This window comes from Anguilla rostrata, chromosome 5, assembly GCF_018555375.3.
Source record: "Anguilla rostrata isolate EN2019 chromosome 5, ASM1855537v3, whole genome shotgun sequence".
Lineage (NCBI taxonomy): Eukaryota > Metazoa > Chordata > Actinopteri > Anguilliformes > Anguillidae > Anguilla > Anguilla rostrata.
Window position 1 is genome coordinate 62910764 of NC_057937.1, and position 25405 is coordinate 62936168.

General features: G+C 48.3%; 1 protein-coding gene and 1 long non-coding RNA gene across 2 annotated transcripts; one reads left to right on the top strand and one right to left on the bottom strand.

The window, feature by feature from the left end:
• Positions 1-426: 426 nt before the first annotated feature.
• LOC135255904 (beta-1,4-galactosyltransferase 1-like) lies at positions 427-18943 on the bottom strand. Its single transcript, XM_064337680.1, has 6 exons — positions 17790-18943; positions 13553-13788; positions 8009-8196; positions 4194-4316; positions 2088-2192; positions 427-1984 (listed from the first exon to the last, which is right to left on the bottom strand). The coding sequence occupies exons 1-6, from the start codon at positions 18091-18093 to the stop codon at positions 1849-1851; spliced, it is 1092 nt and encodes a 363-aa protein (XP_064193750.1). The 5' UTR covers positions 18094-18943; the 3' UTR covers positions 427-1848.
• LOC135255906 (uncharacterized) lies at positions 8193-15069 on the top strand. The gene is made up of 2 exons (XR_010330311.1): positions 8193-8687; positions 14166-15069. It is a non-coding gene; the product is annotated as an uncharacterized LOC135255906 (long non-coding RNA).
• Positions 18944-25405: the final 6462 nt, after the last annotated feature.

Here is a 25405-nt window from a genome sequence, read left to right on the forward strand (position 1 = left end):
ACAACATTGTAAAAAATGAACGATGTGATACCACTCCAGATAAGTGATATCTTGGCAATGATACAAAAACCCAAGACCTAATATTCTGGAGGTGTTGACAACATTACAACCGGACTTTGGTGCACATTTGGTCAATTTTGAAATAGAGGATTTTTTGCATATTAAGATTATAATCACTCATAACTCTGTTACCTTTAATTTTGGGGTGATGGAAACGTGTATGTAATGGGGAGAGGCTCCGTGGTGCAAAGAGACGCTGCAGTTTTGCACATCAGTCAGAACTTTAATGAGCACCAGAGGTGCTGACCACAGTGAATGTGTGCAACACACCAACAGATCACCCAGGCGGCCGGAGATGGGGCAACGCACCATTTTAAAATGAAATCAGAAAAAAAAAAGAGTTTTCACAAAAGCAAAAACACAGCATTTTATATTACATATATTTATATATAAATCAGTTCAAGTTTCTTTCTTTTTCCATATGCTGTGGACCCAGAGCACAGGCTTACAAGCTTGAGACGACGAGAAAATAACAAAAATACTTTTAAAAAAATTTCAGGAAATTATCAAGCCTCTCATTTACACAAGCATCCCCGAAACAGCAACTCAAGTTTGATTTGGCTCTGGTTAATCTCAGTCTGTCGTGGCAGAAATCCGGTATCCCAGCATGCATCAGTGCCCAGCAGCTTGTGTCCCCCCCTTAAGTTTAATAAAGTGGGACCCCTGACACAAATTATAACCAAACCCTACACTGCCAGACAGACCGAAATCCCACAACACAGCTTAGCTTGCATTCTCTCTCGTTCTTCTGCGTCACCAGACTGAAGCAGAAGGACCAATGAGATCTTTCACTCACGAGTAAACAGCCAATCAGTGACATTCAATGTCCCCCGTCTGGCTCTGCTGCAGCAGGGTGACCTGAAGGCCCGTGCAGGTGAGCGGAGCTCCAGAGGACAGCAGGTTTTTTGGAGAAGGGACGTGTCTTTGGGAGCGGTGTGCCTGAGTGAGAGGAGGTTTCAGATCTTTGGGTCGGCCATCTTGGCAGGAAGTGTTCGGTACAGCGAGTGAGGATGAGGCTGTAATCCCACCGTGTGACAGACAGTAAAATCAGGTTCGTAAAAAGATTGTAAAAAAAGGTGTTTTGGCTGCTGTACAAACACAGTAAAACAGACGCAGGGCTGGTTTATCTTCCGTGATTCAGGCCGGTGTGGCTGTGACCAGACTTTAAATAAAAGGACAATTCGTACATAACTCAACCGCACAAGCATGTCTCCAGCAGCGCAGTAACCTCCTTTAAACTGCGAGCGCAGAGCGCGCTATAAAGAGACAGAAGGAGCCGCAAGCGGGCGCTGCGTTTCGGTGAGCTTCCCGCTGCAGAGGACGCCGCCTCGCAGCGCCGGTCTGAACACACGTCCGCTTCAGACCGATGGCTTTAAAAAGGAAAACATCTGCCAGGAACAGCAACATGTTCACATTTGGAAAACAAAAACAAAATAACAATGAAGTCCTCCGGCTTATCCAAATGCTTTGTGCAGCCAGTCCGATGACAGATCCTCCACTCGCTGATATTAACAGACCCCCAAGGCACGTTTCACCCACAGGAACACACATTTAACATTTTTAAAAACTTTAAAACGCATACAATTCACCGTCGGCTGTGCAATCGCTGTGGAGAGGCCGCTGGACCCTCCCGCCCACCCCGGGACCCACAGCAGCCACTGCAGGTTTGGTTTTGGCATTCATGATTTTAAAAAATTTTAATTTTTTATTTTTTTTAATAGATTTTTAAAAAATAAGATGAGAAAGAAACAGTAAGGTGAGAGAAGCCCTGGTTTCGTGGCGGGGGGGCTACCTCTCGGGCCGGCCCACGTCCACGGTTATTTTGGTGAAGAGCTGGTCCTTCTCTATGTTCACCACTTCGTACTTCAGCGAGTTGATGCCGTCGCGGTCCATGGTCTGCCGGGTGTGCGCGATCCGGTTAAACCTGCAGGGGGAGCAGTAGAGCAGGGCGTCAGAGCTGACGTGCGGGGGATGGGGGGGGGGCCACACGGCGTGGCGTGGGGCGTGACTCTTGGGCGCCGCCGTACCTCTGCGGGTTGGCCTCGTTCTTGGCGTCCCGGTTGTGCCGGATCATTCTGCACTTCCCGATCTCGGCGCTCGGCCGCGAGATGGACATGCCCCTGGCGCTCAGCCTGCGGAGAGAGAGGGGCCGGGAGCCGTGAGCACCGCAGGAAGCGCCCTAAACACACACACGCGTCCCACAGGAAGCACCCTAAACACACACACGCGTCCCACAGGAAACGCCCTAAACACACACACGCGTCCCACAGGAAACGCCCTAAACACACACACACATCCCACAGGAAACACCCTAAACACACACACATCTCACAGGAAACGCCCTAAACACACACACACACACACACATCCCACAGGAAACACCCTAAACACACACACACATCCCACAGGAAACACACTAAACACACACACGTCCCACAGGAAATACTCTAAACACACACACACACACACGTCCCACAGGAAACACCCTAAACACACACACATCCCACAGGAAACACACACGCGTCCCACAGGAAACACCCTAAACACACACACGCGTCCCACAGGAAACACCCTAAACAAACACACACACACGCGTCCCGCAGGAAGCACCCTAAACACACACACGCGTCCCACAGGAAACACCCTAAACACACACACGCGTCCCACAGGAAACACCCTAAACACACACACGCGTCCCACAGGAAACACCCTAAACACACACACGCGTCCCACAGGAAACACCCTAAACACACGTCCCACAGGAAACACCCTAAACACACGCGCGTCCCACAGGAAACACCCTAAACACACACATGCGTCCCACAGGAAACACCCTAAACACACACACACATCCCACAGGAAGCACCCTAAACACACACACGCGTCCCACAGGAAGCCCCCTAAACACACACACGCATCCCACAGGAAACACCCTAAACACACACACACACGCATCCCACAGGAAACGCCCTAAACACACACACACACCTCCCACAGGAAATGCCCTAAACACACACACACACCTCCCACAGGAAACACCCTAAACACACACACACGTCCCACAGGAAACACCCTAAACACACATACACATCCCACAGGAAACACCCTAAACACACACACACGTCCCACAGGAAATACTCTAAATACACACACACACACGTCCCACAGGAAACACCCTAAACACACACACATCCCACAGGAAACACACACGCGTCCCACAGGAAACACCCTAAACACACTCACACACGTCCCAGAGGACTGATCACCCCACTAATCACTCCACACACACGAGAGCAGCTCCAGGGCTCATGCTGCCAGGACAGCTGCAGTGACAGTGGCTGAATAACAGCGCCATTGTTACAAACACTTCAACAGAAGTGTGAACACATTCTTGCTCATGTGTAAATGTGTATATATACAGTATTATTCTACTCATTCATAACTCAAAAGGAAATGGAATGGCAAACTGAAAGAGCGATTGTCCAGCCTGGTCCAGTGAAACAGGGCCTCTCACAGATACAGACGCAGACTCTGAGGGAGTCTGTGGAAGGTTCTGGGAGGTATTTGTTTAAACAAATGCAGAGATGGAAAACGCCAGGCTCTCCCTTCCTTCCTCCCGCAGCCACGCTCAGCGCTCCACGCTCAGTCCTTCTGCCGCAGGAGGAAACTAACGCTCTTATGAAACGCTGTGTGGCTTCACACGAAATGAGAGGATGGTGAGAGGAGAGTGTAGAGTTTTACCTGCGCAGTGCTGGTCAGGTGTGAACCCCAGTTTTACCTGCGCAGTGCTGGTCAGGTGTGAACCCCAGTTTTACCTGTGCAGTGCTGGTCAGGTGTGAACCCCAGTTTTACCTGTGCAGTGCTGGTCAGGTGTGAACCCCAGTTTTACCTGTGCAGTGCTGGCCAGGTGTGAACCCCAGTTTTACCTGTGCAGTGCTGGTCAGGTGTGCACAGGTGTGAACCCCAGTGTTACCTGTGCAGTGCTGGTCAGGTGTGAACCCCAGTTTTACCTGTGCAGTGCTGGTCAGGTGTGCACAGGTGTGAACCCCAGTTTTACCTGTGCAGTGCTGGCCAGGTGTGAACCCCAGTTTTACCTGCACAGTGCTGGTGTGCGCAGGTATGAACTCTCTCACCTGTTGAAGATGTCATCGTCCTCCCCGCCCCAGCCCCAGTAGTTGTTGGGGAAGCCGTTGATTTTCAGGTACTGCTCCTTGGACATAGAGGAAACCCCCCCGAAATACTGCAGGTAGGGCAGCCTGTAAAGCAGAAGACCCCCCCAGATTAAAAACAGAACGTCAGGCCTGTACCTTAGCACTGCAAGAGTCTCTGCCTGCACTGTGAGAGCTGGTGAGCTGTCCTACACAGTAACCACTCTGTGCCCCTGTCCTTAAAAAATGAGCCCAGGCCAGTACCTGTTTATTACCCAACAATGGATTTGTCGCCTTTTTAAAATAAATACAAACCCCCGGGGATTTAACAGCAGTTTGATACGAAGGAGAAGAAACAGCGGGGCACAGAAAGGCAGGAGACTGACGGCGTAAACAGGAAAATCAAACCCCCAGAAGAACAGCTTCGTCTCGCAAGAACTCTGCTTCTGAGCAGCGAGCAGGAAACGGCTGACGTGCAGGCGGGTTCAGAAGCACCGGGCGCCCGCTCACTTCCTGCCTGTGCGAGACCCTGCAGGCGGGTTCAGAAGCACCGGCGCCCGCGCACTTCCTGCCTGTGCGAGACCCTGCAGGCGCCAGGGCTGACACACCAGCACTGACCCCAGATCAGCTTCCCCAGGCCACATCCTAACCTGATCCCTCAGGAGGTAAACGGCCGAACTGAGCCCAGATCAGGGCCTGTGCTCATACACCCGCTGAGAGCTGGAGTGCACATGCAGCAGGGGTGCACAACAGGGGCCAATCCATTTCAGGATTTTGTGCCAACGCTTATTTAACCAGCCCAATCACATCTTGTTATCTTGATGTGTGTATAAGCACCAGCTACAGCCGCAGACTGCAAGTGTATCCTAGAGATTTCATTGTGCTCAAGTAAAGGAATGAAGTGGTGTCTATATCTATGGTAATATATAGATATACTATATCTATGGTAATCGGTTGGAACAAAAACCAGCATGCAGATCGGCCCTCCATTCTTTATGAATACAGACTCTGGCACTATATTCAGATGCTTTATTAATACAGACTGTGGCACTGCTGTCACATGTCTTTGCCAGATCAGGCCGCTTGTTTGATGTGAAACGGCTGTGTGTTTAAGCGGGGGGGGGGGGTGGTGGCTGTGTGTGTGTGTGTGATGTGTGGTGTGTGTGTGGGTGGTGGGTGTGTGTGTGTGTGTGTGTGTGTGAGAGTGTGTGGGGGGTGACTGTGTAAGTGTGTGGGGGGTGGCTGTGTGTGTGTGATGATGACATCGGGGCCATTAGCCCTGTGTAAGAGCTCGGTCCTCGCCGCCGTGTCTCTGGGATTAAAAGCAGCTGTTCTGCGTGTCGTCCAGGCGGCTCGGCCCCCGTCCAGAGCCCCCCCCCATCTGTGCATCTCGGGCCAGGGGGGCTGCTCCAAACGGGAATCCCGCCATTTACCGCCAATTACCGCCAGGCAGGAGGTCCCGCCCCCGCGCTCCCCCCACCCCCCCCACCCCCCGCGCAGAGCTTTCCCTTTACGACTCGCTTTCGCACAGAACTGAGCAGCTCCTCCGTGCCCTTGAGCATAAACACACAGAGTGTGTGAGAATGCGCGCCGCGTTCGAGACTCTGGGTAAGAGCGTCTGCTGAACGTGAACGTGTCCCACAAACCCAGCCCGCCCTCCGCACACGGGAGACTGGGAGTTGCTATTTTACACTTTCACTACGGATATGCAGTCCCTCTATAAATAGCACTGCTCTCACTAGTGTTACATTCTCTGAGCTCTGGACAGACAGCCCAGCACAGGAGAGGGCAGGGGGGAAAGCACGATGACCTGTCAGCCACTAACCTCAACGAGGAAGCAGGAGTATCGCTACTGATCACACCCAACAGAACTTTGTGGCCTTCCTGTATTACGATCACATACTTTTAACATAACTGTGCTACTATTCTTATAATAATTTAACTGCCTATATCCATTTTTTAAGTTACCAAAACCCATTCACAGATCTGACCATAAAACAGTGTTAAAGCGTGCAGTCTGTGTCTCTCTGCACGTTAGGACGAGCTGCCATTTTGTGCTCTCTCCAAGAGGACGTGTGTGTGTGTGTGTGTGTGTGTGTATTCTTGATTACAGCCTCCTGCAGGGACCGCCTGCGGGGACATGGGGCCAGTCCTGCTCTCTCTAAGAGGACGTGTGTGTGTGTGTGTGTGTTCCTGATCCTGGCCCCTTGTGAGGACCTCGCGCTAGTCTCCAGTGCTGCGCCTGCTCTCAGGACCCAGTGAATAATTCAGAGGAGGCCCCCCCCCCCCACCCGCACGCCCCCCTCTCCGGGAAGCTGTTCCCGCGCGCGGCTGCTCCCTCCACATTATCACCAGCAACAGAAGACCAGGAAACCGCAGAGGAATTTCATTTCACCTCTTCCTGCTAAAAACCCCTCAGGTTCTAAAGGATTCCTCTTTAACCCTCCTGTTATGTTGCGGGTCAAATTGACCCTTTTTAAAGTTTGAAAATCTAGGAAAAATACTTAAAATTATTTTTTCAGTATGAAACTTCTTCTACTGGCCTTAATTAGTGTAATCAACATTTAATGAAAATGGTTCATTTCATGTATTGCAAACCCTGTATGGGATTGACCGGAACATTTGCTGTCCCTAAATGAACAGAACAGGAGGGTTAAACGCTCCTGTAAAACTTCGCCCCCCCCCCCTTCCTTGTTCCTGCAGCCCCGCCCGCAAAATAGCATTGTATACCAAGCTCAGAAAAAATAGAAACCCGACACATTTTAGAATTACACAGGCTTTGGGGGGGGGGGGGGGGGGGGGGGCGGTTGTGATGTGGAAAAACAACCCCTCCCCACGCAAACAATGCAGACGCACCATTTCACATGAATAAAGACGGCTCACGGGCTTCCGCATAGCTGCAAGGTAAGGAGACGGCGAGCGTGAGAGAATTTCACAGGGAGGAAGGTGGGGGCGGGGGGGGGGGAGTGAAGGCTGATATCAGCAGGGCATGCTATTAATCCAACCCCAAACAGGCTTTACAGCAGAAACAATGACTCCAGCAGGGATGGTCTGCCTCAGGAACAGATCATCACGTGAAACAGAAACAGGACGAGCAGGATATTTGCACACAGGTAACCTCACATGTCTGCATGACTGCCACTCTCAGGGAAGACCTGCGCAGGTGGAGAGACAGCGTCTGCACTGCCAAACCCGCTTGGGATCGTTTAACTCCGCTTACAGGAAGACCAGTGAGGGAGAGAATACCTTTCCTTCCTGTACAGCTATATTTACCAGAGGCTCCCATCCAGAGAAACTCACACAGCTTTCACTATTTAGACACAATCCGTTTACACAGCTGGATATCAACTGAAGTGCTTCAGGTCGAGCACTTTGGCTCAAGGGTACGATGGCAGTGCCCAACCTGGGAATCAAACCTGCAAACTCTGAAGCACAAGCCCAGTTTCCTAACTCTTACACTACACTGCTGCCATCCAGGACTCTCTGCTGTAGGTGTATGTACAGGTCTATGTGTAGGTGTGTGTGTGTAGGTACAGGTGTATGTTCAGGTGTAGGTATATGTACAGCTGGAGGTATATGCACAGGTGCAGGTGTGTGTGCTGGTCTATGTGTAGGTGTGTGTGTGTGTAGGTACAGGTGTATGTTCAGGTGTAGGTATATGTACAGCTATAGGTATATGTACATGTGTATGTGCAGTTATAAGTGCAGGTGCATGCGCAGGTGTAGGCGCAGGTATAGGTATATGTACACATGTATGTGCAGTTATAAGTGTAGGCGCAGGTGTAGGCGCAGGTACGCACTTGAAGCCGAATTTGTCCATAGACACAGACAGGTGGCGGGGCTGGCTGTAGCACTTGTAGGTGTTGCGGTCGTCCATGGGGATGAGGTCCACATCGCTGAACACGAAGCAGTCGTAGTCGTACTCCTTCAGGGCCTCTGCGTAGCCGACGTTCAGGAGCTTGGCTCTGTTAAAGGTTTCGTCCCCATACTGAACACAGCAGAGAGAGACAGGAGCCTGCTCAGAGCCAGTCCTCACATGACATTACAGCAATACTGCTGCCATTATTACTACTAGCATTATTATAATTATTAAGAGTAGCAGTTTCAGTAGTAGCTGTAGTTAGAAGTAGGTGGAATTGTAAATGGAAACTGTCCTTTAGGTTTTACATTGTCCTGTAGGTTTTCATTCAAACACTAGCACCTCATTCACAAGCACACCTCATTCAACAGCTAGAGATCTTTGTTGAGCTGCTAATTAGTCAGAGTCAGAGATGCCAAATTAGGGTTGAAATGAAAACCTACAGGACGGTAGATCTATAGGAACAGGCTTGGTTGCCAAGTGATTTGCCGTAACCTGATGTCACCGTTTGTCCTCAGCAGAAGCACAGGAAGGCAGTGTCTGCACGGGACAGGATGTGGACAGTAAGGGAGCGGTGTCCGAGGGTGATCCACACTAAAAGCAGCCAGCTCATCACACAGGTGAGACCGGTTTCCCCACTCACCTGTTCCTGAAGCTCCTAAAACAGCCACCGCTGCCAAACCGCATGTTCACCAACCAGTGAGAGTAAATAAGACAACTACTCATACACACACAGAGGCATAAGACTACAACTACTCATACACACACAGAGGCATAAGACTACAACTTTTTTTTTGTACGTCGCTTTGGATAAAAGCGTCTGCTAAATGAATGTAATGTAATGTACAACTACTCATACACACACAGAGGCATAAAACTACAACTACTCATACACACACAGAGGCATAAGACTACAACTACTCATATACACACAGAGGCATAAGACTACAACTACTCATACACACACAGAGGCATGAAGACTACAACTACTCATACACACACAGAGGCATAAGACTACAACTACTCATACACACAGAGCATAAGACTACAACTACTCATACACACAGAGGCATAAGACTACAACTACTCATACACACACAGAGGCATGAAGACTACAACTACTCATACACACACAGAGGCATAAGACTACAACTACTCATACACACACAGAGGCATGAAGACTACAACTACTCATACACACACAGAGGCATAAGACTACAACTACTCATACACACACACAGACATAAGACTACAACTACTCATACACACACAGAGGCATAAGACTACAACTATTCATACACACAGAGGCATAAGACTACAACTACTCATACACACACAGAGGCATGAAGACTACAACTACTCATACACACACACAGGCATAAGACTACAACTACTCATACACACACACAGACATAAGACTACAACTACTCATACACACACAGAGGCATAAGACTACAACTATTCATACACACAGAGGCATAAGACTACACTACTCATACACACACAGAGGCATGAAGACTACACTACTCATACACACACACAGGCATAAGACTACAACTATCATACACACACACAGACATAAGACTACAACTACTCATACACACACAGAGGCATAAGACTACAACTATTCATACACACAGAGGCATAAGACTACAACTACTCATACACACAGAGGCATAAGACTACAACTACTCATACACACACAGAGGCATGATGACGGAGAAAAACTGCGTGTTTTTAATGTGTTTGTTTGTTATGAAGCTGTAGGGCAGGGTGTTTGCAAAACGCTGTACCTTCAGCACAAACTCAATTAACCAGGCAGAGTCTACCTGTATAGACACTACCTGTACAGTCTACCTGTGGGGTCTGGGGAAGGGGAGAGCTTTTCAGTTGGAGAGGCTTCTGGGGTCCTCCGTCCAGCCCTTATCTCTGAGCTCCATGTTTAATGGATGAGTTTGGAGAGGGAACCTGTCTCGTCTTTATCGGGCGGGGGTGGGGGTGGGGTGGGGTGGGGAGAGTCTAATCAGGTTTCTTCACTCACTGTGAGAGAACCAGAGAAGTGCCTGTCTGATGGGGGGGGGGGGGACGGCGTTTTTGTTTTCAGCTTGTTGTGCAGCTGTGGAGGGAGAGGGCTCTGGAGAATAGAGGATGCTGGGATAGCTTTTTGTTTGAAAGCGTTTTTTTAAGCCACGACACCAAAGCTCTACCCTGTTCAGCCAGCATCTGATCTTCCCGTCGCAGAAGGAAGATTCCCATTGTTAAAAAAAAAACCAGTTTTCCTTTCAGTCTGTATAATGGACACATCACACGACCCACAGTCCCCTCTGCTCATCCACCTGAGAAGCCCTCTTCAGCCAAGGCCCCAGCTCAGTGTCTCACAATCTACTGCAGTGGAGGGGAACTACACAACATTACTTTGTGGAACGGAGGGAGGGAGCGAGGGAGGGAGAGGGGGATGGAGGGAGGGAGGGAGGGAGAGGAAGAGAGAGAGAGACTGAGCAGAATGAGAGAGGAAAGACCCGTAGCGGTCACGCAGCTGTGTAGTGTGATGTTTATGAAACCCTTGAGCAAAGGTGCTTAACCCAAACTGCTCCAGTACGAGTCCTGCTGTACACATGGGACACAAGCTGGGCATTACGCTCGGGACCATCCGCCAAATGCAACAAAAAACAAAAAATAGCTACAGCACTCCAGAAATCCAAGTTTGACTTTAACAAGGCCTCAAAGATAGGGGTCTCAAAACTCCAGTCCTAGAGGGCCACAGTGTCTGCAGGTTTAACTCCAGTCCTGGAGGGCCGCAGTGTCTGCAGGTTTAACTCCAGTCCTGGAGGGCCACAGTGTCTGCAGGTTTAACTCCAGTCCTGGAGGGCCGCAGTGTCTGCAGGTTTAACTCCAGTCCTGGAGGGGGCGCTGTGTCTGCAGGTTTAACTCCAGTCCTGGAGGGCCGCAGTGTCTGCAGGTTTAACTCCAGTCCTGGAGGGGGTGCTGTGTCTGCAGGTTTAACTCCAGTCCTGGAGGGCCGCAGTGTCTGCAGGTTTAACTCCAGTCCTGGAGGGGGCGCTGTGGTATTTTGTGGCTGAAACGCACTGAAATCCAGGGTGCAGAGGGGCTGGAGACACTGGACTCTGACACCTCTGGCGGTTTGAGGGGTGAGCTCACAGAGAGATGGCCCCCAGGCAGCGCTCAGCTTCCACAAAGCAGGTGTGACTGAACCTTAACACCAGCGCCTGAAACTACACGTGGCGGGTGGCGGGTGGGGTGTGGGGTGATTACAAAATGCAAAACATCTTTTTGCCATGCAAGACTGCTTCTGAAGCTCCCCCATTTGCCTGCAGCCTCTCTCTAACCTCTGAGCACGAGCAAGCAGCAGAATCTTCACTTCACCACCACCTCACAAGCCCAGGTGCTGGGTCGCCTGCCTGAACTCGGCAGGGGCCCAGCAGCGCTTCGGGACTCGCCCCAGCCTGCAACTCAAGCCCAGGGCTGGGTCGCCTGCTGAACTCGGCCCAGGCGTGGTCGCTGCTGAATCGCGGCCAGGCGCTGGGTCGTCTGCCTGAACTCGCGGGCCCAGGCGCTGGGTCGCCTGCCTGAACTGGGGCTCAGCGCTGAGCTGATCCAGGAAAGCGCGGCCTCTTCTCAAACTCAAATATATGCGTGAATATAAAGCATTTTAAATCACATGGTCAGTATGATCACACGGTTAGCATGATCACACGGTTAGCTCATGTCACCCGGGCCTGCTGGGTTTTAATTGGCTGTCAGCTCTACGGTGACGGGACAGACCCGCTCCTGTGGACCCTCAGGTTCTGCAGAGGCAGGGCCGGGCCAGCCCAGGCCGACCCAAACCCGCGCTGACCGCCGATCCGTTTGCATCACGGCGACGCCATTCGTTTTTGGATTCTAATAAATTGTGTAACTGGGAGAAGCCGCAAGTTCCACAGCAAATTCGGGCCTCATTTTTCAGCTTTTGGACCGACGACCCCTGCTAACGGAGGAAGGTCGTCCCTCTCACAGCTTGCGCGTCGCACCGATGAGCGCGGCTCGCTGAAAGCAGACTCACACAGAGAGCATTTCCCCTCCGAAAGCAGTCTTTCCTGTTATTCAACAACCATCCCCCCCGCCCCCAAAAAAACTGTTTCTCACACAGTGCTGTATAACAGTAGCACGGATATGGCACATCACCGATCCACATTCCTGTTTTATCAGGGGGGGTCAATGAGCAGCACAGCTGTCCTTATCTCAGAGCAGGTCACCCTCACAGGGGTCAGAGACAGGCCACGTCGAAAACACTCCGCACCCCCCCCCGTCCAAAACGGCACATTTTTAGCACCTTTAGTTTTTACAGTATGTATGTATTTTACTGTATTTCTCGTTTGTATTTGTTGGGGGCGCTTGCTCTGAATCCTTCTCCCGGTGTTGTTGACGCAGTGTTTCCTCTGGGCGTTATAAACGTGTCGACGCTCCTGCGTGAGCCCAGGCTGCTGTGTTACGCCCCGCCCCCGTCAGTCGGAGCGCGTCGACGTGGCGACGTGGTTGATGTTGCCGTGACTCCCGCGGCTATAAATACCCCGCGCCGGCGCGCCATGCCGCGACTCGGCCTCCTGCCACGTCGTCGAGCGCAGCCCGCGGTTGCTAACGCGGTCGCTAACGCCGTGCTGCGCCGCTCGGCTCCTTCGTGCGCGCGCGGAATCTCCCTGCGATCCAGCCGACTGGGCGGAGCTTCCGAGAGAATCTGCAGTGTCTCGTTTCGAGCGAGAGCTTCCAAAAAAAACCCCCGCCCCCCCGCCTCTGCTGGAGAACTGAACAGCAGCGAGCAGCGAGCAGCGGCTTGTGTCTGCCTGCTCAGTGATAACGGCTGAAAGGATAAGCCGCCCTCCCCGGCCCTGACACCGCGTTTCCTGACAGGGGAGGAAAAAAAACCGAGCGAGCAGAAACAGGCCCCAAGAGAGCCCAAAAACAAGGCCTCCAGAGAGCCGAGAAAAACTCCAAGTGCCCGAAAATGCTTCTAACAAAGTTTCAAGACCAATTTTTAAGGGGGCGGGGAACGGGGGGCGCCGGCGATGTGGCGGTTTCACCTGCGGCTTTTCACCCAGAGCGCTACGTCAGTCTCTCCCAGCGAGGGCGTCGCCCTGAAGCAAACCGGACGAGCGTGCACACGTGATCAGCCTGCTTAGCACACCCTCAACCTCATGCTGCAGTCCTCACACACACAAAAAAAACCACTGCTGCAAAGCATGCTGGGGGAAAATGCTGCGGGGGAAACGTTCAGACCTGACGCGCTACGCAGGCGACGCGGGTTCGTCAGGCGTCAGCTCGTTAGGCCTGCCACTGCACTACATTCTATATAAGCGTAACTGACTTAGTAAGGTACACAGTGTAAAATACACCGAAACAATAACCATAGAAACAGTTGTTGTGGTGAAGAGAAAAAGGACTGCTGTGCAGCAGGTACTCGTCTACAGGTGAGCGTGGGTTATGTTCTTGCCTGGTTGATGACGTAGACCCCGTAGTCCAGCTGCTGCCGCTGCAGGATGGGGTGCAGGTAGTACAGCCAGTATTTGAGGTGCTCTTCCCGGTTCCGGAAGGGGATGATCATGGCCACCTTCTGCAGCGCGACGCAGCCGTCCGGCTTGTACCGCCCCCCGCTGCTCAGCCGGGGGTTCTCCCTCCGCACCACATCCAGGCTGACCGAGCTGCCGAACTCCACCCGCAACGGGCCCACTGGGGGGGGAGAGGGAGAGGGAGGGGGGGGGAGAGAGGGAGAAGGAGGGGGGAGAGAGGGAAGACAGGAGGGGTGAGAGGGAGAGGGGAGAGAGGAGGGGGGAAGAGAGGGAAGAGAGAGAGATGGACAACAGCAGGGTCAGAAATAAAACCTGGCTCCTCTTCTTTCCTGGACCTCCCATGGCACTTCCTCTAAACTACAGACATGGGGGCACATCACCATTCTGTGTGTGTGTGTGTGTGTGCGCATGTATGTGAGTGCGCAGGGTAAGCATTTTTGCCATGTGCTCTGGGGGATGTTATGGTACCGTTTGGCCCAGCAACAGGCCAAGTCCAGCAGTCAGCTGATTTCCCAGTGACACTTTCCTTTTTTTAAGGCCAAGCAGCTCTGGACATGTGCCCAGCCAGTCTGCAACAGAAACCCGCCAGGCTGCAACAAAAACCCGCCAGGCTGCAACAGAAACCCGCCAGTCTGCAACAAAAACCCGCCAGGCTGCAACAAAAACCCGCCAGGCTGCAACAGAAACCCGCCAGTCTGCAACAAAAAGGTAGGCCTAAATTATGCTTTCTGAACAGCTTTTTAGTAGTTTTTCCAAAAATATTTTAAGGCCAAGCAGCTCTGGACATGTGCCCAGCCAGTCTGCAACAGAAACCCGCCAGGCTGCAACAAAAACCCGCCAGGCTGCAACAGAAACCCGCCAGTCTGCAACAAAAACCCGCCAGGCTGCAACAAAAACCCGCCAGGCTGCAACAGAAACCCGCCAGTCTGCAACAAAAAGGTAGGCCTAAATTATGCTTTCTGAACAGCTTTTTAATAGTTTTTCCAAAAATATTTTTTCCAAATTTAATTTGTCTGTCAAGCAGCTTATGAGGACTGTTGTTTTTCCTCTACCAGTCCAGGGCGGAAAAAACAAGCCTAAAAAAAAAAAAAAAGACAAATGAGCTGAAATTTCTGCAGACGCAGTCTCTTTACGAAAATCCTCAAAAGCACCCTAACTGACTGAAGCACGCGGTCCAGCCTGCAAGGAATTTGCCCAACAGCTCTGTTTCCGTTTCACAAGAACAAGAAGAACGAGGAACCACAGAAGCAGAAGCACCCGTATCTGACCAGGCTGTGTACTCGCAAGTGGTGGGGAGGGGAGGGGGGGGGCGGTTATCAAAGGGCAGGGAATGGCGTCCTAGTGGCCGGACCCAGTGTAACTTTCGCTTCCCTTTTCCTCCACGGATGACGGTTACGAACTGGCCAACCCTTAACCGCCAAATAAAAACAGTTTACGATCACTTCTTGCCCTTCATTCATTCATTCTGCAGTTTTAAGAAATTGTGGCGCAGTCCGTCAGCCAGTTGACTCTCGAGCCATTTGCAAGTCTACCCCCCCCCCCTTCCAATGTGGACAGGGGTTTGATCCCCACCCCACCTCTCAGAGGTCCCCTCTCTGCTGTCTGCCTGTCTGAATAAAGCAAAAAAATAAAAAATAGCACGAGACCGTCCAGACCCACGGCGCACCTGTACAAAGTGCCATGAGTGAAACTTGACTAACTATATAGCTAGCTAGCTATGGCATGTCCTCACCTCTGTAACGTTATTTGTTGTCCGCCATGTGTCCATACATCTGTATCGGTGGTACGCGCTAACTAGGTTAACTAAAGTGGGCGAAACGCTAACATGTTAGGGCTAGCTAAAGTAACGTTAGGCGATAAAGCTGTGCTTAAAAATCTCGTGCCGTTCGAAGTGGTGAATTTGGGAGATGCACCTGCGCACGCGTCCTACTAAACGAAGCACCACCGCACCACCTGCGCGTGCGTCCTAACAAACGTCTCTCAAAGGTCGTCCATGAGTGAGTGAGTGACCACAATTTGCCATGCATAGCCCACGGCGGCAGGCAGTCCTGCGCGCCGTGGGAAAAAAAGTCCTTTTAATATTTCTAAAAATAATAGCCTAATAATTTGGAATATAATGTTGGCTTGTTCAAGCTTTTTCCATCGGTCCCAAAATTAGGATAGATTAAATAGTTCTCTACTTTTTCCTTCAAACATCTTTAAAAAAAGAGAAAAGGGAAAACGTATGCATCCTTCAGGGCTGTGTAGATCTCGGACAGTTCCTGTTACGACTTCCAGCCGAGAAAACACAGGCAAGAAAAACATCTCATAGCTCATTTTCAGATAAAACATGACTTTTTGGCCTGACTTTGCTCAAACAAAACAGTTGTAAAACAGTCAGACAAATTTACAGGTTTTATCAATTCTTTTGCAACATCTCACGACCCGTTAACGTTAGCACAGGTAGCCAACTTTTATTGCCGTCTGCTATCGTTAATTGAGCCGGCACGAACAAAGCAGATAAGACTCCATCCTGTATGACACAAACGCGCACCCTCAAGCTTTGCTACTTGCTTACGTTTGATAACAGCCGTTGCTCTATAGCCTACCTGATAACTAATAAAATGCGTTTCTCGTTTACAGTACTGGATTCTCTCATCGTTTGTTCCTAAATAACAAATAACAGAACTGGTTGCTGTATTATTCTGGAATCCTCGCTCGCGTGCAGTTTAAATGGTGATTTAAAAACACGACCTCGAGGCCAGGCATGTGGTTGTAAGGGGGGTTCCCCGGCCACACTGGGTCCAGCAACAAGGGGCAGAATTCTTCTATTTACTGCAGTTCTAAGCCTTGCTCTGGGGGCTCGCACTGACTCATAAATAAACAGCACTCAAGTGCTCCATTCAGTGAACTGCCCTCTCACAAGACTGTGTTCATAATACTGAACCCGTTCAGCTGTTGAGGACCTTCATCAGTGTCAGTGCTCACAATGGACACATCCACAAGGACCCGGGTTAAACTAGAATGAACGAGAATGAGGATTCACAAACCCCCCTTAAAAAGGTAGAGGTATAATGAGTCATTGACTAATCAAAGGAATCCGCTCTTCAGAACAAAACACCGTGATTAGGTCTAATCGGAGAGTCACTGCCCTGCCCGTTTCTTAGGTTCCATTAAGCACTCGTTCTCCCATCGGTGAGATGAAACGCAAAGGTCAAACATCAAGATAAGTTTCGTTTTGACAGCAGGAGGCAAAACTTTAACTTTCCAGACTCCCCGAAGTGGACTTCGGTTCATTAGCGCATAATCAGCAAGAACGGGGTCTCACTGTCATCAGGGTTTAGCCTATTCTTCCGTCTCTGGTGCGCAGAAAGCCCTTTTTGCTGGACACCACGGACGGGGTTTAAGTGGGATAATTGCTATTTATTCATGGACACAGAATGGCACTTTCAAACACGGGGCCAGGCGGTTCCGTGGAGTCGATTATGACCTTGGTGCCAGGCAACGCTTTTACCTGATCACTCTGTAACCAGCACAAAAAAAGACAAACAAAAGACAGACTTGGTACCGTGTACTATCACAGAGTGAACCTGACCTGCTGATTTGCCACGTAACGTACCCTAAAGAGGCAAGTGACGTAAAAGTTGCAATAACCAGTCCAGTTAGAGGAAATGGCGCATATTGGTACCACTTCACAACCCCATATCCTTAAAGCAAATTGACAAGAAACCGCCTTGGGTTAGCCGACACATGCTGCCATTCTCCTGCTAATTATCAGTAGGGCAATGTCGACTGGAACCATGTAAGCACCGTGTGGTATCAACAATTAGTATCACGCCGACACAGAACTACATCGTGGAAATGTTATTCTTGGTACTTATTTCAACATTAATTAAGACTATGATGTTTAAGAATATGTATTATGACGGTAACTATGAACGTCCTGGGATGACAGGCATGGCATCGGCCAAGTTTCGTTGGATATACAGTATAGCACAACATAAACACATCTCTTGTCTGCGCAGGACATACCATACCACAGACATACCATAATAATTTAAAATATTGAATAGTAGCCTACATGAACGGGTTATGATAGGCTACGATTAGTTTGTAATACAAGTAGCTACTCGAGAATAAACGTGACTATGCCAATACATGGGCTTAAAGTAGACTACTTACCAAGGATCGGTGATGGGTCCGGACATTTCTCCAGTACTTTGGCCTTCTCCGTGACATTCAATACAAAATTATTGGCGTTTTTTAAAGCACTGCTCGTTGCCTTGGGAATGATAACTTCAAGTGATATCGTGGAATTTTTTATATCCGACAGTACTTGCATTTGTTGGTTTTGCACGAATGAAAGGCGAAGATCTAAAGTCCTTAAATAATAAAATAAGGTAACCGAAAGGTGGACAATGCACAAAATCACGACTAAACTGCAAGTTCTGTGCAGTAAAGAGAAATTAAGAGTCGAGTCGCCCATTATAGCTACGTGGCTTTAAAACGAGTATTCACGAGCTTAACTGAAAAGTTTACTGAAGATTTTACCATAGGCTACAAGAATAACCTTAAATAGCAAAACTACTAACATGAACTGTCTAGGTAACAAGCGATCGAGCAAATATTCCTGCCAAAACCGCAAAGATGTTAGTCTAATGAAATTCAATTTGTCATAGCTAGCTAGCTAACACACTAACTTGGCAAGAGACTTGAGTGTACTTCTCACTTGGTGGATAAATTGTTTACAGACTAGCTAAGTTAACTAAAATCATTTAAACGAAATAAGTTTTGCTTGCGTTTAGTAAGCGTTTGCTTTTTAGAAAGTTATAAAAAAGTTTGTAAGTTGTTTCTTAGTTAAAAACCGTACGCCAACCTGTTTCCGAAAGAGAGCCATTGCTTCTTAGCTGTCTTCTCTAGCTAGCTATCAATATCAAGCGGGCTAAGCTAGATAGCTAATCAGTCACATTACACTGAAGTCTTTACATAGCGGTACAGCTGTCCCGGCTATGATTAGCTAGCCGTTACTTTGTTAAAAGTTTAGTTGCGAACTGACTATTTCAGATTTGCCACTAAGTCATAATCTGAAACTCGAAACCCCTGTTTAACAATTTAGTAGCCTACCAAATACAAGCGCTGCCGGATCAATGCTTAGAGTTAGTTAGCTAGCTGCATATTTTCTTGTTTTTGCTTGCCAGTTTAGTCTACATCCATGTTTCTCTGGGTGTGTGTGGCTGCGTCTTCCGGGTGTGCTAAATTAGCTCAAACTGCAAGCTAGCAAGGTCGTGACCATACTTGCTGAACATGTTCGGTCAGTGTGTTCGTGTTGAGGAGGCGTATGTGCAAATTCAACTTTACTTTCCGGTTGTACTCCGAAAAGTTTGTAGGGTGCAGTGTACCTTGACAAGGGACCCTGCGGGTCATGTGGGATTTAAATATTGTCAACACAAAATTTTCTGCAACAAAATAATCATACGTTAACAAGCCTTTATTGCCAAAAATAGGCTTTGTAAACTGTAATGTCAGATTGGAGGTAGGTACATTTTGTGTAACTGGTTGTAAATACAGGTTTTTGCATTGTTAAGTGCAATCAGTCTACTCGTCAGACAAGAGCTTATCTAACTGGGCTATTGGTGTTATATACCGTGCAATGTCCAGAATCGTGTACGTTAACGAGCGTTAGAAACGGATTGTTTCTAACTTTTTTTTCTCACTTTAACTCAGATGTAATCAGGTAATACTGTAAGTGGGCAAATTGTTGAAGCGGTTCGACAGCGCCCTCCTGTGGATTTCATGGAACATAAACCAACATGAACGGAACGACAGAGCATTTCACACACAGATGAAAGTACGTTTCATTGCACAAAATTGCAATATTTCACAATCGTTTCATCTGAGTGTTTTATTGGGTATGGTATGGTACATATTAAAAATTCTATAGCCTATATAGAGTTGACCAAATCCTACATGGTGGGGTAAGTTGAACATCCACTAGATTGTAAATGTAAACAGACTTGGCTAAAATAACCATTGAGTAAGCTGAATGTATCACGTTTTGAATCAACGTGAAAGTGTCATTAAAAACCTCCCTTGCAGAAGGCCAGAAAGCAAGCTTTTAGATGTTGTTTTATAAGAGTATTGGGTCGTATTGTTTGGAATACTTCTCATTTGCCATTGTTGGTGGGTAGATTGGCTACACTGAGCAGAGCTAACAGGTAGTTATGAACACATAATGCAGTGCATTGTGTAGATGGGTAGCCAGTCAAATTAGCCTGCTATAAATAATCAGCTAAAATTACCCTGGGTGACTCTTTCACGCCACCATTCGGGTGACATGGCTCAGGAGGTAAGAGCGATTGTCTGGCAGTTGGAGGGTTGCTGGTTCAAACCCCGGCCTGGGCGTCTCGAAGTGTCCTTGAGCAAGACACCTAACCCCTAACTGCTCTGGCGAATGAGAGGCATCAATTGTAAAGTGCTTTGGATAAAAGCGCTATATAAATTCAGTCCATTTACGTTGACAAAATGTCCAGTCCCTTTTCAATCCAGTTTAGCTGAATTCCATTTTATTTGCATAGCACACATTACAGAGACACTGTCACAAAGACACTTTACATCCATCCATTATCTATACCTGCCTATCCTGAGCAGGGTCCATCCATTATCTATACCTGCCTATCCTGAGCAGGGTCCATCCATTATCTATACCTGCCTATCCTGAGCAGGGTCACGGGGGGGTGCTGGAGCCTAATCCAGCATGCATTGGGCGAGAGGCAGGAATACACCCAGGACAGGCTGCCAATCTATCGCAGGGCTCACACACCATTCAGTCACACATGCACACCTATGGGCAATTTAGGGTCTCCAATCAGCCTTCCTGCATGTCTTTGGACTGTGGGAGGAAACCGCAGCACCTGGAGGAAACGGACACGGGGAGAACATGCTAACTCCACACAGAAAGGCCCCAAGCCAAGATTCAAACCCACGACCTTCCTGCTGTGAGGCAACAGTGCTATCCACTGCACCACTGTACCGCCCAACACTTTACATGAAAACGGGAATTTTGGAAAACTGGGAAAGAACAAGCCTTAAACCCCCAAAAAAATCCAGCAAGTGAAGAACGGAACCTCATCCCCTCTTGGTCAGCCTGGTGTCTGTGGGTATAGTTAGGCTAAATGGTAATATGGGGAAAGTGGGGAATCTGTGTTTGTGGTTGCTCAGAATATAGACTGAGGTATTAAACTAGCTTGTGAAATAGACAGTCATCAATCAATCAGTCAAATTTTATTTATTTAGCACATTCTATCTAGCATTCATCAAAGAAGTGCATATTAATATTCAGGTCTGAAGAGTAAGTCAATACACCTAGGCTTCCAGGTTGGATCATGCAATGGACTTGAACCAAAAGTGAATCAGAGCTGGATTTTAGCAGGGCATGTGCACATTAAAGGTTGGTCCAAATTCAGAGAAGAAACATGTGAACAGGTGTGGTGCTGTTCAGCATCTGAAGTTTGTCCGGGCGCTGCAGCCTGGTGGTCCAGACATTCTGGAACACGGAGCTTGTGCAGAGTAGGAAATCCCTGATGGTCCAGACATTCCGGAACACGGAGCTTGTGCAGAGTAGGAAATCCCTGATGGTCCAGACATTCCGGAACACGGAGCTTGTGCAGAGTAGGAAATCCCTGATGGTCCAGACATTCCGGAACACGGAGCTTGTGCAGAGTAGGAAATCCCTGATGGTCCAGACATTCCGGAACACGGAGCTTGTGCAGAGTAGGAAATCCCTGATGGTCCAGACATTCCGGAACACGGAGCTTGTGCAGAGTAGGAAATCCCTGATGGTCCAGACATTCCGGAACACGGAGCTTGTGCAGAGTAGGAAATCCCTGATGGTCCAGACATTCCGGAACACGGAGCTTGTGCAGAGTAGGAAATCCCTGATGGTCCAGACATTCCGGAACACGGAGCTTGTGCAGAGTAGGAAATCCCTGATGGTCCAGACATTCGGAACACGGAGCTTGTGCAGAGTAGGAAATCCCTGATGGTCCAGACATTCCGGAACACGGAGCTTGTGCAGAGTAGGAAATCCCTGATGGTCCAGACATTCCGGAACACGGAGCTTGTGCAGAGTAGGAAATCCCTGATGGTCCAGACATTCCGGAACACGGAGCTTGTGCAGAGTAGGAAATCCCTGATGGTCCAGACATTCCGGAACACGGAGCTTGTGCAGAGTAGGAAATCCCTGATGGTCCAGACATTCCGGAACACGGAGCTTGTGCAGAGTAGGAAATCCCTGATGGTCCAGACATTCCGGAACACGGAGCTTGTGCAGAGTAGGAAATCCCTGATGGTCCAGACATTCCGGAACACAGAGCTTGTGCAGAGTAGGAAATCCCTGATGGTCCAGACATTCCGGAACACGGAGCTTGTGCAGAGTAGGAAATCCCTGATGGTCCAGACATTCCGGAACACGGAGCTTGTGCAGAGTAGGAAATCCCTGATGGTCCAGACATTCCGGAACACGGAGCTTGTGCAGAGTAGGAAATCCCTGATGGTCCAGACATTCCGGAACACGGAGCTTGTGCAGAGTAGGAAATCCCTGATGGTCCAGACATTCCGGAACACGGAGCTTGTGCAGAGTAGGAAATCCCTGATGGTCCAGACATTCCGGAACACGGAGCTTGTGCAGAGTAGGAAATCCCTGATGGTCCAGACATTCCGGAACACGGAGCTTGTGCAGAGTAGGAAATCCCTGATGGTCCAGACATTCCGGAACACGGAGCTTGTGCAGAGTAGGAAATCCCTGATGGTCCAGACATTCCGGAACACAGAGCTTGTGCAGAGTAGGAAATCCCTGATGGTCCAGACATTCCGGAACACGGAGCTTGTGCAGAGTAGGAAATCCCTGATGGTCCAGACATTCCGGAACACGGAGCTTGTGCAGAGTAGGAAATCCCTGATGGTCCAGACATTCCGGAACACGGAGCTTGTGCAGAGTAGGAAATCCCTGATGGTCCAGACATTCCGAAACACGGAGCTTGTGCAGAGTACGAAATCCCTGATGGTCCAGACATTCCGGAACACGGAGCTTGTGCATAGTAGGAAATCCCTGATGGTCCAGACATTCCGGAACACGGAGCTTGTGCAGAGTAGGAAATCCCTGATGGTTGTTAATATTTAACACTATGTTTAATATTATGTGTATTTATTATGTGCAGAGTAGGAAATCCCTGATGGCTGTTAATATTTAACACTATGTTTAATATTATGTGTATTTTTATTGTGTGATATTTCTTTGATATATTTTAGATATTTTCGATATTTTGCTCTTGCTTCTACGTAGTTGCTGCCTGCCATGTCACAAGAATTTCTTTGCTCAGAATGACCTGTGTTATACTGTGCACTTGACAAATAAAAACACTTTGATTAACACACTTTGGTCCAGACATTCTGGAACACAGAGCTTGTGCAGAGTAGGAAATCCCTGATGGTCCAGACATTCCGGAACACGGAGCTTGTGCAGAGTAGGAAATCCCTGATGGTCCAGACATTCCGGAACACAGAGCTTGTGCAGAGTAGGAAATCCCTGATGGTCCAGACATTCTGGAACACAGAGCTTGTGCAGAGTAGGAAATCCCTGATGGTCCAGACATTCTGGAACACAGAGCTTGTGCAGAGTAGGAAATCCCTGATGGTCCAGACATTCTGGAACACGGAGCTTGTGCAGAGTAGGAAATCCCTGATGGTCCAGACATTCTGGAACACAGAGCTTGTGCAGAGTAGGAAATCCCTGATGGTCCAGACATTCTGGAACACGGAGCTTGTGCAGAGTAGGAAATCCCTGATGGTCCAGACATTCCGGAACACAGAGCTTGTGCAGAGTAGGAAATCCCTGATGGTCCAGACATTCTGGAACATGGAGCTTGTGCAGAGTAGGAAATCCCTGATGGTCTAGTCCAGTCCAGTACGGTGCCCACGATAACATTTGGGACAAAGACATGTTTTTTCTTGATTTAGCTCTGTACTCCACAATTTAAAGATTTGTAAACAAACAATACGCATGTGGTTAATGTAAAGATTCTCAGATTTTATTGAAGAGTATTTGTATGCAATTTGGTTTCACTATGTTGAAATCACAGCACTTTTTATACATAGTACCCACCATTTCAGGGTGCCATAATGTTTGGGACAAATTAAAGTTATATCTGAAGATGTAGTTTTAGTCACCGGTGTTCTCTTAATACTTAGTGATGTTCCGAACCGTTGGTTTTGGTAAGCCTACGGTTTAGCTGTTCTCCGTCTGTTTATTTTTCTCCTTCTTATTTCTCCGCCCCATAATGGCTTCCTTGACTTTCATTGGCCCAACTCTGGTCCTCATGTTGACAAATGCCAAAACAGACTTCAATGGCAAACAAAAGCCAAGAATCAGGATTAGATACTAAAAGCTCTCTAATACCTACACTAAGCAAGCAATTGAGCACACCTGACTAATCAGAAAAACATGTGAAGCCATTTGGCCCAAACATTATGATGCCCTGACATTAGGGGACTGTTTATAAAAAAAGTTCTGTAATTTCTGCATTATGAAACCAAAATAAAAATACCCCTTTAAATAAGCTGAGAATCTCCACTTTAGCCACATATCAATTGTTTGATTACAAATCTAAAATTGTGGAGCACATGGCCAAATCAAGAAAGAATTGTTCCTTGTCCCAAACGTTATAGAGGGCACTGTACATTACCTCAATTATTGTAACACGTATGTTTTTAAAACATATTTCTGTAAAATTATCATTAGATTTCCAAAAGGTAAACATACTTGGGGTATATTTCTGTAAATTAAATCCAGTATATTCTAATGATGGACTGATGGTATTTCAGAGTGACTGTACCCCATTATATTTTTAACTGATTATTATGCAAATAAGATGTGTATGTGTATGTGTACATGTTTTTGCCCTAAATAAGTCATTGATTGAGAAACCCTGTTGAGTTCTACCTTGTTCAAGGCTAGACAAATTTCCATGGACCTTCAAGGTACATGGAAACATGTTTTTCAGCTCTTTTAGCCTTGTCAGTTTTGCCTATAGCTGAGAATGCCGCTCTTGCTGTGTCCAGCCTGTCGGGAATAAAATTTATTGTGGAAAAATAATTTTCACATCGTGTTGCACCACTAAACAGCATAATTGCTTAAGTGATACTGCAAATGTGTTAAATGATTTATGGTCACACAAGACAAATGTGTAAGTTTTTTTGCCTAAGTGCAAAGAAATGTGTCTGGTGCAAATCCAACACAGTGCATCAGCCAGTCGACAGCATCTCTGCTGTCGGCATGGTGATGCAGCATCACCCCATCAAAGGCATCTTTGCTGTCAGCATGGTGATGCAGCATCACCCAGTCAACAGCAACTCTGCTGTCGGCATGGTGATGCAGCATTGCACAGTCAACAGCATTAATTTCATAAACTTTTATAAACTTTTTTTTTACTTCAAATGTTGATAGTGACACAATAAGTTAATTATATTTGAAATTACGTAAAGAAGTCTGTATGGAACATTTGTATTTTCCGCTGCATGTGCTAAAATGTGACATTTTGATTTTGTTATTTCAACAAGAAAAATCAATGCACCCGTTTCAAAGGTTGTTTGAATTTGGAATTTCGAACATGTTATCTCGAGCTGATTTGGCGATGCCGATCGATCAAGTGATGAGGTCCGTTTGTCTGACTGAGTACCATGGATACTCAACTGAAAAACTTTCATACACATGATATCGTCAAAGCCACTCTACGCCTCAACAC